This window comes from Phyllobates terribilis, unplaced genomic scaffold (genome assembly GCF_046119375.1).
Source record: "Phyllobates terribilis strain yellow unplaced genomic scaffold, ASM4611937v1 Scaffold_7__3_contigs__length_470593459, whole genome shotgun sequence".
Taxonomy (NCBI): Eukaryota; Metazoa; Chordata; class Amphibia; order Anura; family Dendrobatidae; genus Phyllobates; species Phyllobates terribilis.
The window spans coordinates 268,591,720-268,606,848 of NW_027362767.1; the positions used below are offsets into that span (position 1 = coordinate 268,591,720).

The 15,129-nt window shown below is 51.5% G+C and overlaps 1 protein-coding gene across 3 annotated transcripts in view; it reads left to right on the forward strand.

The window, feature by feature from the left end:
- Positions 1–15,129, forward strand: part of FIBCD1 (fibrinogen C domain containing 1) — a 91,986-nt gene that overhangs the window by 69,566 nt on the left and 7,291 nt on the right. For all 3 annotated transcript variants that reach the window (XM_073640710.1, XM_073640711.1, XM_073640709.1), the window contains exons 3-6: positions 3,784–4,251; positions 5,052–5,196; positions 5,802–5,938; positions 9,554–9,650. In XM_073640710.1, the coding sequence (XP_073496811.1) occupies positions 3,784–4,251; positions 5,052–5,196; positions 5,802–5,938; positions 9,554–9,650 (847 nt within the window). The remainder of the gene's footprint in view (positions 1–3,783; positions 4,252–5,051; positions 5,197–5,801; positions 5,939–9,553; positions 9,651–15,129) is intronic.

Below are 15,129 nucleotides of genomic sequence, written 5' to 3' on the forward strand. Positions count from 1 at the left end.
ACGACCCTCCTCCTGGAAGTCCTGGAGCTCACGAGGCAGGTGCTACTCTCAGCAGGGAGAAACTGATTGTGGGCACCTGTCCTACAGTCACCTCTCCCCAGTAATGGCTGATAACAGGGAGTAATAGATTGTACTCACCTGTCTTACAGTCACCTCCCCCAGTGATGGCTGATAACAGGGAGTAATAGATTGTACTCACTTGCCCATCACATGTATGCCCAGAATAGATCACACTCTCTTGTCATGAACCAGTAACTATTGGGCCTTTATTTGGATTTTGTCCTGGAGCCCTTGAGGACTAGAATGATTCTTGCCAAAATGATACATTCCCACATATGCTCATCACAGGGAAGCGCTGGTTCTGCAGGTGTCGGTGGCTTACTGGGCAGCGGAGAAAAAACAACCATTCCGGTACAATAAATTCCATCTCATCATTATAGTAATTATGTCCCTGCCACTAAGAGAGAAAGCATGAACACTGCCAGAAAGGAGGTGGCGGACAGAGCCATCACCGCACCCTAAAATAGAGGTCTGTGACTGATCTGTCACCTCCAGACCCCGCTGTAGTCCAGAATTTCTCTGTCCTTCTTCAGACCCCTCTGTCCTCTGACCTCCTTTTCCTCCTAACTCCTCTCTCCCCCAACTACTCTGTCCTCCTCCAGACCCTTCTGTCTTCCTCCATCTCCAGACCCTTCTGTCCTCCCCCACCTCCAGACCCTCCTTCTCCATTAGACCCCTTTGTCCTCCTCCTCCATACTCCTCTGTCCTCTTTGTCTTGCTGCAGACCCCTCTGTTCTTTTTCTCCAGACTCCTATGTCCTCTTTCTCCAGACTCCTCTCTCCTCCTCCCCCGTACCCCTCTGTCCTCCGCCTCCAGACGCCTCTGTCCTCCTCTCCCAGACCCCTCTGTCCTCCACCTCCAGGCCCCTTTGTCCTCCTCCCCCAGACCCTTCTGTCCTTCTCCCCCAGGCCCCTCTATCCTCCTCCCCCAGGCCCCTCTGTCCTCCTCCTCCCCCAGACCCCTCTGTCCTCCTCCTCCCCCAGACCCCTCTGTCCTCCTCCTCCCCCAGACCCCTCTGTCCTCCTCCTCCCCCAGACCCCTCTGTCCTCCTCCATACCCCAGACACCTCTGTCCTCCTCCATACCCCAGACCCCTCTGTCCTCCTCCTCCCCCAGACGCCTCTGTCCTCCCCCAGACCCCTCTGTCCTCCTCCTGCCCCAGACCCCTCAGTAATCCTCCTCCTCCAGACCTCTCTGTCCTCCTCCTCCTCCAGACCACTCTGTCCTCCTCCTCCTCCAGACCCCTCTGTCCTCCTTCTCCTCCAGACCCCTCTGTCCTCCTCCCCCAGGCCCCTCTGTCCTCCTCCAGACCCCTCTGTCCTCCTCCTCCAGACCTCTCTGTCCTCCTCCTGCAGACTCCTCTGCCTCCTCCCCCAGACCCCTCTGTCCTCCTCCCCCAGGCCCCTCTGTCCTCCTCCCCCAGGCCCCTCTGTCCTCCAGACCCCTCTGTCCTCCTCCTCCTCCAGACCTCTATGTCTTCCTCCTTCTGGCCCTTTCTCATTGGCTTTTCTGCAGCGAGACCATAGTATTGTATCCCAATCCCCATTTCCCCAAACTTCTGCCATAAGCAGAGAGTCAGGAGATCCCCAAACACATTAGATGGTTGTGCGCTGCCCCGCTTTCTTCCAATGTGTTTGGTTGTCCCTGGAGCCGTTCATTAATAAGTATTGTTGTAGATTTTGCTCAAAGACCAATTATTGTGATTGACAACTTTCCATAATTTGTGGGTGGTTCTGTGACTACGGAGCGGCTGTCATGGCTCCGCACTGACTTCTATATCACATTCTGCTGATCCTTTGTTTGAAGTTAACAAAGAAATCTGCACCATGTAAAGGTCAGAGAAGAATCCCTGCCAGTCACATGACCCATTCCCCTCCTCCAAAACGGCACCCGCTAAATGTATATGTCCCAAAATTAGTTTGGGAGACTCAGAAAAGTGCAGGGCCAGTTTCCCCCCAAGAAAATAAGAGGCAAATTCCAATAGTCCAGAACCTCAGCCTATAAATCCATCTGTTCTTTGCTAGATAATCTGATAGTGCAGACACGTCCTGGGTGGACAACCAAAGAAACCGTCGCCTTTAAACGTTTCCAACCTTCTCGGAAAAGCTGCCATCATGTTACCGTGGTATGAAAATACGTAGAAATATGGAATACATTGCATGTTACCAGGGGGATGTAAGGCCTGGGGGGATCAGGACAAGGGATGAACCAGCAGACAAGCTCCATCCTGTTGGTTGCAGACGTCTGCAAGGATGGATAGGGGAGGGGATTTGCGCAGAGACATCAGCGGCCGCATGTAGATTTGTTGATGTGGAGGAAAGGTAACGATATCGATGAAGAGACAGCGGACGTGACAGCTCAGCAGCAGGCGGTGACAACTCCCTGACTAATGAAACATGTCACATGGAGACATATGGCGGCCACCGCCTGAGTCACATGCGCCGTACGCCATGCTTTTAGGAAAATAGCCCCCCACTCTCCCGTCTGACAGCTCCAACGTCTCCGCCAGAGCCCTGTAGGGACAGCTCCTCCAAAACATGAAGGCTCCCGCCGAGTCTCCGCGATTCTTGCTTTTTGCTTGGAAAAATTAGCAATCGGTTACCGTGTAGCAGAGCCCAGCGGTGTCAGATGGTTTGGCTGCTACGACCTGGTATTTTACATAGTTGTCAGATAGCACATTGGATGATAGAGCAGAAGAATGCAAGTTACGAGGGACAGGCAACATAAAAATTGTGCCATCTTTATCAACGCTAATTATCCCGTCATCGGATTGGTGCTGCGCTAAGAGAAGAGATAAAGAGAGTCCTGACTGCTCAGAATATAACGTGGTAATGACTAGCAATACGGTCCATGATTTCGTCAGACGCGTCCTCCCCGGGGGGCACATACTTAATGGTTGTGACTTCACCGCAGATTGTTCTGAGGAGGCACGTCCCCGCAGATTGCTTTCTTCTGCCGCTCAGCAGAATCTGCTTAATTTTGGCACAGAGAAAAACTCATAAAAATGAGAGCAGAATTCTGCGCCAGCGGTCGTATCATACACATATGTAATATTACATCGGGGAGAGTGCCCCCTAATGATCAATAGGTAACCCCTAACAGCTACATCAGTGCCACGGCCTTGTCCAGCATTGGGGGTCCCATGACTGCGTGTGGGATAATGTGATGATATTGTCCGCCATATTGTCTGGGAGAGCAGCCTACAAAGTTGCCAGGATTACCCCCGGGGGCTTCAGTAATATATTGTACACAGGTTGTCTTGTGACAACTCTGAGCCAGTCACAGTCTCCTCCTCCCACTCCTCGGCTAAGCGGGGGCGGACATCAAACAGAGACGGCCCCATAGGATCACAGTGTCGTCATTCAGCCATTACGATAAACATCACCTAACCCCTAATTGCAATCTTCTAGTGCTGGTTTTGCCAATTCAGTAGAAGGGGCAGTTTTGGCCCATGGCCCATTCAATACAAGCTTCTAGATCAGACGATGGGTACATCTTCTTGTGGTCCAGTCCTACAGGTCCTGCATCCTCCTGTATCATGTCACCATTGCACATGACTTTACACCCCCTACTGGTTCAGTGTCTGCCATGATGCATTATGGGAGTTTAGCAATGCTTTGTAACAATCAGCAGAATTGTGAATGCAGCTCTGGATGGGACTAGAGCATGACGGGCAGCTCGTAGCAGAGTACTTGACTAAGACACTATTCCCTTTCTCTTGCAGAGGACCAGCTGTGGCTACATCCTGTGCACGGTGCTGCTGTCCGTGGCTGTCCTGCTGGCTGTCACCGTCACTGGAGCCGTCCTGTTCATGAATCATTACCACGCCCCATCCACAGAACCCCCACCAGTCATCACCACCAACATGGAGGACCCCAATGCACTGGTCACCATTGAGAGGGCGGATAGCTCACACATCAATATATTCATCGACCCCAATTGCCCCGACCCGCTGCCGCGCCTGGATGGATTTCAGTCCTCCCTGATGTCCGCACTGGCCGACCATGACTCAGAGATGAAAGCGGCAGTGGGCAAGGAGAGGGCACTACTGGCTGGACTGGCTGATCAAGTGTCACAGATGGTATCGCAAGTTTCTCGACAGCGAGCGGACTGGGAGAGCCTGCGGAAAGGGCAGAGCGGACTGGTGTCTGAGCTTGGGGCGCTGCAGAGTGAGCAGGGGAGACTCATACAGGTAACACCCCACTATGCCCCCCAAAATCATAAAGTCATACCAGCCAATATGGCAGCCCACATCAAATTATATACTTTTAAGTGACTATGGTGTCTCAATTCCGCAGGGATGGGAAGCAGCAGCATACAGGCAGAGATGCTTGGCTCCGCTTGCTGCATAACACATGGCAATGCTGGTTCTCTGCACACACATGCAGACCTGTGCCAACCAGAACCTGGCAAGAGCACATGGTACAATCTTCAGTACAAATGCCAAGTGATTGTGAGGGGCAGGATCTGCAGAAGACCAGAAAGCTTTAATTACACCTCTAGTGACAGCAAGAACAGCACCAAGAGGTTTATACAGTCTTTAAGGGGGAAAGAGGCTGCTGTCACCCTGCCCGGGAGAAAGAGGTCACTAATCATAAGGGCGGAGCATGGGATGTGTGGGAGGAGCCTCACTGTGACACTAGTTATTAGGGTGGAGTATGATTAATGCGTGGAGGTGGAGTTTTAAGCTAGTCATGGGGGTGGAGCTTTTCAATTACGCTAGTCACAAGGGTGGAGCATGACAGTGTTTGGCGGTAGAGCTTTTTACTGACAGGTCAAGAGGGTGGAGCACGTGTGTGTAGGCGGAGCTTTACATTGGGTGGAGCTTAGCACAAGACGAGGATATTTTATGGATTATATCTAGGAGTCCTGAATGGAATACCAGAAGGACAGTGAGGACTGGCACATGCCGGGCAGTAGAAGATCAGATTATTATGGAAACTATTAAATATTCCTTATACCCTCTTCTTTCTCCACTGTTCCCTCCTCTAGCTTCTGTCTGAGGGTCACAGTCACGTGGCGCAGCTCGTCAGTTCCGTTAGTGAAGTCCTGGATTCAGTCCATGGAAGATCCCGCGGGAAAGGGGATCTCGTACGGTCACCAGCGAAGAGTTCCAGACCCCGTGGCTGCACCAATGGTGAGACCTGCATCATTGCTTCCTGTGCTCGGGGCGGAGCGGGGGGTGTATACAGACTCCATAACCCTGGCAATGAATTTCTGCAGTGTTCATTCTGATCCTTCTGGTGCATGAACAGAACTGTAAAACTGCAAAAAGATTGGCACAGTGCAGAAATAGGGAGAAAGATGGGGGACACACAGCTACATATGGCGTGTGTCTTTTCACGGTTTGTATGGGGTCTTTTTGTGTCTGACACCAGTGGCGATTCCAGTAACACAAGGTTTATGCAGCGGACCATCCGGCGTCTGTCCACTGCTCTGCCCTGTACATACGGACGGATCCTCCCAGGCCTGCGTTTTGGATGAGAGCGCAGCTCCCCTTCCCCCAATCTTGATTTTTGTATTGTAAAGCCAGAAAACTGCGACTCCTGGTAGTTCTGCCATCTTGACAGCATCATAAATCTTGGCGGCGGAGTCTTCCGCAGCGCTGTAACAATTTCAAGGGAATTTTTTTATGAGTTAATCTGCGCATTTGACCAGGAATGGAATTATCCGGCACCGTAGCTCCAAGATGATGAAAACACTTTCTGCCTGGCACTGTATAACGCCGCCACTTATCCACAGGTTCCAAGCCGCGCGACTGCTATGACATCTTTATGAGCGGGCAGCAGGAAGATGGCGTCTACTCCGTATTCCCCATTCACTATCCCAACGGATTCCAGGTCTACTGTGACATGACCACGGATGGAGGCGGGTGGACGGTGAGTGGCCAGCCGTTATATGGTGAAGAAGGGAGTTACATAACTTCTACTCCAGTCACATCCAAAGCTGCAGTTACAATTCTGCTGCATGATCACAACTTATACTCCTCTCACATCCAAAGCTACAGTTACAATTCTGCTGCATGATCACATCTTATACTCCACTCACATCCAAAGCTACAGTTACAATTCTGCTGCATGATCACATCTTATACTCCACTCACATCCAAAGCTGCAGTTACAGTTCTGCTGCATGATTACATCTTATACTCCTCTCACATCCAAAGCTACAGTTACAATTCTGCTGCATGATCACATCTTATACTCCACTCACATCCAAAGCTGCAGTTACAGTTCTGCTGCATGATTACATCTTATACTCCTCTCACTTCCAAAGCTACAGTTACAATTCTGCTGCATGATCACATCGTATACTCCACTCACATCCAAAGCTGTGGTTACAATTGCTCTGTATGATCGCATCTTTTATGCCATTCATTCACATTCAGAGTTTCTGCGGTCACATCTAAACTTCTAGAATAAATGACAGCCTGCAGAGATTGATAATGATGAACAGCAGAAATTAATAGGCAGCTCTGGATGTGACTGGAGTAGAAGACGTACTGTGGGATGTTGCTTGAGATCTGTGCAAATGTAAACAATCCACAAAAATTAACAATGCTATATATTTACTCAGATTATGATATTCTTGGACCATCCATGATATGGGTCACTTCCTAAAACCAGAACTAGGGGGCGCACTTACACTGATAAATTGCCTATTGGGAGATAAGGAGGCTCAGTCTTCTCCTCTTCAAATCCTAAGACTCATTCTTCCCATTTCTAACCCACAATAGCTGCAATAAGCATCACCTGACCTCTTTCAGCTCCATCAATTGGTCAAATGGATCCTCATGGAAAGAACAAATGTGGAAGCTATTCTCCAGACTCTTAATTGTCTGAAAGGTTTCCTACAGACACCCGAATGTACAGCGACCAGCATTGCTGCCATGTTCCTGGACCATGTAATACTATGATTATGATGGATTAGAACGAGCAGTCATTGATTATAAGGACTCTGGAGGCTCCGCCCCAGAGCAGATCTGCCCCACCCCTGCGCAGATCTGCCCCACCCCTGAGCAGATCTGCCCCACCCCTGAGCAGATCTGCCCCACCCCTGAGCAGATCTGCCCCACCCCTGCGCAGATCTGCCCCACCCCTGAGCAGATCTGCCCCACCCCTGCGCAGATCTGCCCCACCCCTGAGCAGATCTTCCCCACCCCTGCACAGATCTGCCCCACCCCTGAGCAGATCTGCCCCACCCCTGCCTTTCCTGCTGGCGATAATGAGGTTAATAGCACACAAGTATCCAGTTTCTCTTCCTGTGATACACAAGACACAGAGTCTGATCGTTCACAATGATATAATTTAGAAGATTACAGTTCTCACCACTTCCTGTATCGTGACTGCCCCCGCTGAGCGTCACCGGTCCCAGACATGCTGTATCCCACCATATGATTGACATTTATTCTTCTGGCGACAAAGATTAAATATTAGGTAGTAAAATGTCACCTCGCTCGATGTCAGTGATTTCATCAGCAGAATGTGCACAGCAGCTGCGCTAAATAAATAGCACTGAAACACGTGGAGCATCCCGAGAGCAGCGTGGCCCCCGAGAGCGGCACGGTCCCAGAGAGCGGCACAGCCCCAGAGAGCGGCGTGGCCCCAGAGAGCAGCACGGCCCCAGAGAGCGGCACTGCCCCAGAGAGCGGCACGGCCCCCGAGAGCAGCACGGCCCCAGAGAGCTGCACGGTCCCAGAGAGCAGCGTGGCCCCCGAGAGCGGCACGGTCCCAGAGAGCGGCACAGCCCCAGAGAGCAGCGTGGCCCCCGAGAGCAGCGTGGCCCCCGAGAGCGGCACAGCCCCAGAGAGCGGCACAGCCCCAGAGAGCGGCGTGGCCCCAGAGAGCGGCACGGCCCCAGAGAGCGGCACGGCCCCAGAGAGCGGCACGGCCCCAGAGAGCAGCGTGGCCCCAGAGAGCGGCGTGGCCCCAGAGAGCAGTACGGCCCCCGAGAGCAGCACAGCCCCAGAGAGCGGCACGGCCCCAGAGAGCGGCACGGCCCAAGAGAGCGGCACGGCCCCAGAGAGCAGCACGGCCACAGAGAGCAGCAGGGCCCCCGAGAGCAGCATGGCCCCCGAGAGCAGCGTGGCCCTAGAGAGCAGCGTGGCCCCAGAGAGCAGCGTGTCACAGAGACTTATAGTGTAGTGGGTGTTGTTACTGCATGTCGGGCTTGGGGAGCTCATATATGGGTGGCCGGACCACTTACCACTCAGGTGTGAGGGGTCAGGGTCAGGGTTATGGGGTAGAATATGGGAGTCTGGCCTTTATTGCACAGAAGGGGTTAACATCACTGTAATATCGGAGCCGGGTCCGTGGCCGCTGCTGGCTCAGGAGCGTATTAATATTTCAGCGCCTCGGCCCGTGGACCAGCTTATTTTTCTTTAGGGGAGGATTCATATTTAATGATGAGCAAACAAACAAGAATGACCCCGCGCCGCACCCCGTGGCCCACCGCGGCTGATCACATCAAAGCGTCACATCCCCATTGGCGGTCACTTCTGGCATCAGAGCGCTTGGCAGTCTCTCATCTCACCCTCCTCATCTCCACTCTGCAGCAGAGGTTGCAGTTGTTCCTGCTGGGGCTCCTATAATGGGGGGGGGCACATTGAGTGCGAGAGGGTATAACATTTTGTGACTCTAAAATCTCTTTAATCAGGCATAAATTATTCCAACAGGACATTACTGGACAGTCCGGCGCAGATGGTGCGACGGTGCGACTAGGATGAGATGATGGAGGTGCCCTTTAAATGTCACTCTCGCCCCTCCCCTGCCCATCTTCTTCGGCGCCACCTTTGTCTTAGCACGTCCTACTTCAGCCGCACAAGGTCGGATCGGATTAAGTCGGGCTTTCCTTTCGCCGCTGACACCTGTATGATGGAATCAGCCCCCCAATCCCCGGCTGCGGCAATCTGCGGGTGCCCATGTCAGACTCGTTAAAGCTCCATAAAGCGTTAACCCTTTTTCCCCCACCCCCGAGATGTAATCTCCACTGTCCCCGAGCATGAAGCAACTTTCGATAAATCACAAGAACTACTGTGTCCGCCATCGCCAGATTACTTTTTCTGATAGATGAAGCATCTCTTCGCTTCGGGAAATCTCCGATCTGTAATTCCCCGCGCAGCCATGCGGAGATGGATCAGGCAGAGCGCGGAGACAGTGCATGACAAATACAGACCGCTGGTAATGGGCCTCCACGAGGAGCCGCGCGACGCTTATCCTGTCATGTGATCTGTCATTCACTTCCCCGGCGATCCGTCATATTAGATGATCCACATGTATCGCACAAAGATACCAAGTGGCAGCTATTTTCTGTGTTATCAGCCACTCTCCAGCACACCGGGAAGGACAACTCCCCCCATCTTCCATGTGATGTCTTCATCTGGAAATTTTTAATAAACTAATGGATAATCAATTCAGAAGGGTTAATGATTGCAGGGCGGAGCGAGGCGGCACGTGCCTCAGCCTCATTATCAGTGACTGTCGCTCTCATTCCAGGTGTTCCAGAGACGAGAGGACGGATCTGTGAACTTCTTCCGGGGGTGGGAGCAGTACAGGGACGGATTTGGCAAACTGACAGGAGAACATTGGCTGGGTAAGAAACTACAAATTCATGGTCACATCCAGTGCGACCCATCATCATCATCATCAGTACTTAAACGGCCAGCACAAATATTATAACAGTGCTAGGGCACTATAAGAGGAGTGACTGATAACAGGGAGTAAGACTGTACTCACCTGTCCTACAGTCACCTCTCCCCAGTAATGGCTGATAACAGGGAGTAATAGATTGTACTCACCTGTCCTACAGTCACCTCCCCCAGTAATGGTTGATAACAGGGAGTAATAGATTGTAGGTCTTTTTTTTATTTATAGAAGAAAACATTACAGGACACAAAACATAAGAACAAAACTGCAGAACAAGACGACAAAAACCCGACACAAATCACAGAAAATAGAAGCGAAATAAATCAAAACAGAAATATAAGATCCGACCTACAGAGAAAGAACAAAATCACCATCACCCCAGGAATATATACATATACAAGAAATAACTATTATACAACCTATAAAACCTCCGGCCCAGCTTCATTCATACTACTATATACAATCCCACACAACGCTCACACCGTCCTATATACACATAAAACACCGTCCTATATACAAGATTATATACAATAAAACACTAAACCTAATAGAACGTATATACAACCGGGAACTAACACTAACCTACTGGTCCCACTGCCTGACCTTACAGTCACCCCCTTACCGCACCTCATTCACACCACAGAAAACCAAAAATAACAATATATACAATAGTGACATGAACAATTTTAAACCTTTTTTTTTTTTTTTTTCTTTTATATATATATATATATATATATATATATATATATATATATATATATTTATATTTTATATTTTTTTTTGTAATTTTTTAATATATATACATAAAACACAGACCTACACTAACTATCCCGCCACCCCTGATCCAGCTCTGGCCACAAAGTTCAGGATTACTCTGAGCTAGGATCAGGCCCCAAAGTTTTTCCCCAGGCGGGGCCTGGACCAGGCCAGATCAGTCCTCTTATCACCGCTGATGAAGAACTCCCCCAAATCCCCCACCCAACCTAACTAAAACCCCCTATTATACATTATATACAATATATACAGAACACAACCTACACACTCACCATCCAAGGCTCAAGTTCGATGCCGGCAAACCTTCTATTCAGGAGACAGAAATACAAAACAAAAATCTAGGGTGGAAAGACATCAGCCCACCACCAGGATATAGGAGTACTACCGGACTAAGGCACCCTGAAGGAAAAGCCCCTCCAGAGACGGGCCGCCCTCCGGGCACCCAGTCCTTCATACTCCAGAGAACGTACCTTCACCAGGTCACCTAGGATGTTTCTACAGACTTTATCTACATGGAGGATTTTACTCTGCGTCGAAACTAAAACTCGTGCGTTCCACGTGAAATACCTGACCACTGCGCTGACTATGAATAGTGTCTCGGTCCCTTCTCCCAAGGTCTCCGAACGCTCCATAGGCCCACCCGGCGTAGGACAGAGTAGCCAGCCGCGGCCAACCAATGGAAGCCCCCACCCTGTTGTACACCTCTGTATTAAAGGGACAATGAAGCAGGAAGTGCTCCATGCTTTCCAGCACTTTAGCACAAGCCTCACGGGGGCAATTCCTGTCCTCGGAGCTCCTGTACTTCAAATTGTTCCTCACATACTGCTTACCATGGAAGCAGCGCCAAGTCAAGTCCCAGTACTTCTTGGGGATCCTGCTAGAATTTAACAAACTCAACCCAACCTCCAGATCCCGACTTGGGCAGTCTTTGAGGACCAATGGACTCTGAAAATGAGAAAGCAAGACCCTCATATTGAGGAGTTTCCTCGGGAGGGACCTCACCTCCCACATTCCCAGACCCCACCGGCGGATCATTTTCAGAACCGGTGTAACGTAAGCCGGGAGATGCCCATGTGGTGTGCGGAGATCCTTCACTCTTCCCCCTGTCTCCCATTCCTGGAAGAAAGGCTGAAACCATCCCTTGCAGGAGAATACCCACGGAGGAGCCCTCTCTTTCCAGAGGTTTGCCACGTTCACTTTCAAGAAGGTGTTCACTAGGAACACCACAGGGTTCACCATATTCAAACCCCCTAGTCTCCTCGTGCGGTAAGTGACCTCCCGCTTGACTAGGTTCAGTCTGTTCCCCCATAACATCTGGAAGAACAGACTGTAGACCCGTGTCCAGAGAGGCTCTGGCAAGACACAGACGCTGCCCAGGTAGATTAGCAAGGGGAGCAGGAAAGCCTTGTACAGCCAGTCCACAAACCCTCCAGGCAGACCATACCTCAAAAGAGTGGACCAGAGGTACTCGTGGTTAACCCGATCAAAGGCTTTTGCCTGATCCAGGGTCAGCAAGAACCCCTTCCAAAGGCCCGCCCTGCCTTGCTCCACGGCCTCTCGGACACCTAGAACAGCACTAAAAGTGCTACGGCCAGGAACGCAACAGTGCTGAACCTCCGAAAGGAGTCGGGGTGCAAACTTCACCAGCCTGTTGAAAAGTATCTTAGCCAAAATCTTCCTGTCCACATTGAGAAGTGCTATGGGACGCCAGTTCTCAATGCGTGACGGATCCTTACCCTTTGACAAAATGATCAAAGCTGACCTCCTTAATGATCTCGGCAGAGTGCCCGAGGAGAGACACTCGTTAAACACCTGAGTCAAGATGGGGACCAAAGAGTCCCTAAAGGTCCTAAAGAATTCGGATGTTAAGCCATCCGGACCTGGCGACTTTTTGGGCCTAAGCCCATCGATCGCCAGTCTCACTTCCTCTTCTTTGATCGCTTCTGCCAAACCGCCCAGCGAGAGGTCAGCCCCTGGCTCAGAAACAGATTCAGCCAGGAAAACCAACATCCCGTCACGATCCAGCTCCCTCCTTCCCAAGAGGTGCGAGTAGTAGGAACTGACGACCTCCAAGATCCCTGATCTGGACCTTCTCAGGGACCCCGTACTGTCCACCAGCCCCGTCACTATCTTACTATTCACTGACATCTTACAGTTTCTGTAAGGGTCGGGCGAGCAGTACTTCCCGTAGTCCCTCTCGAAAACCAAAGATGCGTGCCTATCGTACTGACACCTCTTCAGCAAGGACTTCACTCTGGAGATCGTCTCACGGCTACCTCCAGTCGAGACAAGATGCTCGAGTTTCCTCCTCAGGCTCTGATACAGGCGATCCCTGTTCAGGCTTCTGAGGTTCGAGAGCTGCCGGAAGAATCTCGCCACCCGATGTTTGAACATCTCCCACCACTCCGACTTAGTGTTACTTAGGCCCAGCAATGGTACCTGGCTCTGAAGGAATTCCTCAAAAGACCGTCTTACAGCTTCTTCCTCAAGGAGTGACGAATTCAGCTGCCAATAATGTCTTCCCATCCGAGGAGTCTCTATAACGTTCAGAGAAAACGTAATCAAACAGTGATCGGAGAACTCCACCTCCACAACCGACAACGGTGAAGAGACGGCCTCCTCCTTCAAATAAAACCTGTCTAGCTTAGACCTGCACTGACTACCTCTAAAAAAGGTGAATCCCGTGTCGCCCGGGTTGTGCCGGATGTGGACATCCACCAGGCGAGCCTCACTCACTATCCTGTTTAACGCGACGCAGTCATAAGCCAGCTGGTCTCCGGAACCTCCTCTATCACAGGATCTCGTGACGTTGTTGAAATCCCCTCCGAAGACCACCTGCCGACTCGAAAATAAAAAAGGTTTGATCTTCAGGAAGAGACATATGCGGTCCCACTTGGACTGGGGACCGTAGATGTTAATGAGCCGAAGCTCTTGTCCCCCCATGGAGACATCTAGGATCAAGCATCTCCCCAATTCTAATTCGATCACTCGTCTGCATTCAACCGCTGCGGTCTTAAAAAGGACCGCCATCCCGCTATACGGCTCGGCCGCAAGAGACCAGTAGGAGGGTCCATGCCTCCACTCCCGCCTTGCTTTATGCAAGGTTGATATATCGGTCAACCTGGTCTCCTGCAAAAACAAAATGTCGGCGTCAAGTTGGCCGAGAAATTGAAAGGCCGTGTACCTTGCCGCATCTGACTTTATGCTGCAAACATTAATAGTAGCCAGCGTCAACGGGGTGGGTGCCGCCATCATGATTGATTGAATTAGATAGCCTTTTTCTTCCCACCACTGACAGTCCCAACCTCTTCCTTCGATAACGACGGGTTTTTAGTGCGTTTAAGACAAACAGACTCGTCCATTCTCTCCTTACATACATTCTTGCCCTTGTCTGGTGGTCCTGGGTTAGTCGTCCCCCCCAGAGGGCTTTATATTTTCCCCCCGAGAGGAAGACCCAGCCATCTCCTGAGCCCCAACCACCTTGTCCGCAACCTCCGGCCCCGGGTCCCCACTTCCCCCCTCCAGAGGGAGGTCCTGGAGAGCCCCGAACCGGTTGGAGAGATCCACCAGAGGGGGGGCGGCTGAACCCTCCAATGGCGCCTGGATCACGGTCAGAGAGTCAGAGGGGTCGCACTCCAAAGAGGCAGCTCGAGACCTGGTCCCCCTCCTACCTCTGGCCGTTTTCCTGTTACCCTTTTTCTTTTTCTGTGACCACTCCCCCTTTCCCTCATCTAGACTGTCACCAGAAGAGGGTTCCTGGGAAGACGTGGCGTCCTCTCGCTCTTACCTTTCAAGTCTCTTGACCTCCTGGCTCAATTCACTGTCTTTAGGATCCTCAGCTGCAAGTGAAGTACCTAGGTCACAGTTTAGGGACATTACTCCCTGCCCCCTGTCCCCACGGCGCTGCTCCTGCCGCCTGATGTTGGATGGCGGCAACTTGCTCCTCACCGGATCCCTGCCTCCCCCGCCTCTGCTGGTCCCTTCACCGGCAAGATTAGTCCCGGCTTTCGCCTGTCCCGCACTCGCCGCTTTCAGGACTGCATTGGCGAAGGAACGCGGACAGCGACTGAACGGGTGACCGAGGTCACCACACAAGTTACACCTAATCCTGCAACAGGCAGCAGCAAGATGACCGAGGTCCCCACACAGTGCGCATTTCTGGGTGGTACACTGCGCACTGAAGTATGTGGGGCTACCGCACCTGTGAGAGACCTTAGGCTGCCCCTGGTAGAAAATCAAGATCCTATCCCTCCCCAAAAAGGTTGAGGAGGGGATATCGGTAACAGTGTTTCCCGAAACCTTCAATTTCACCATGAAGGTCCAGGCCCCTGACCAGATACCATGGTCATCCAGATTCTTTTCGGGAATATTGGTGACCTCTCCGTATCGACTCACCCAGGTGGTAATGTCCATACAGGAAAGCGACTCGTTACTAGTCAAAACGGTCACTTTCCTGACTGAATCTTGGCGGGTTATTGCCAGGGGAAAGAGACCATGCCATTCGGGGCAACTCCGAGCCAGCTCATGGCGAGACCAGAAAAGCTCAAGGCCCTCCGGTCTCACGAAGCTGACATCGAAGTAGGAGGTCCCGTAGGGATGGATCAAGGCAAAGATGTCATATGCCGCAAAGCCCATCCCCAGCAGGAGCTCAA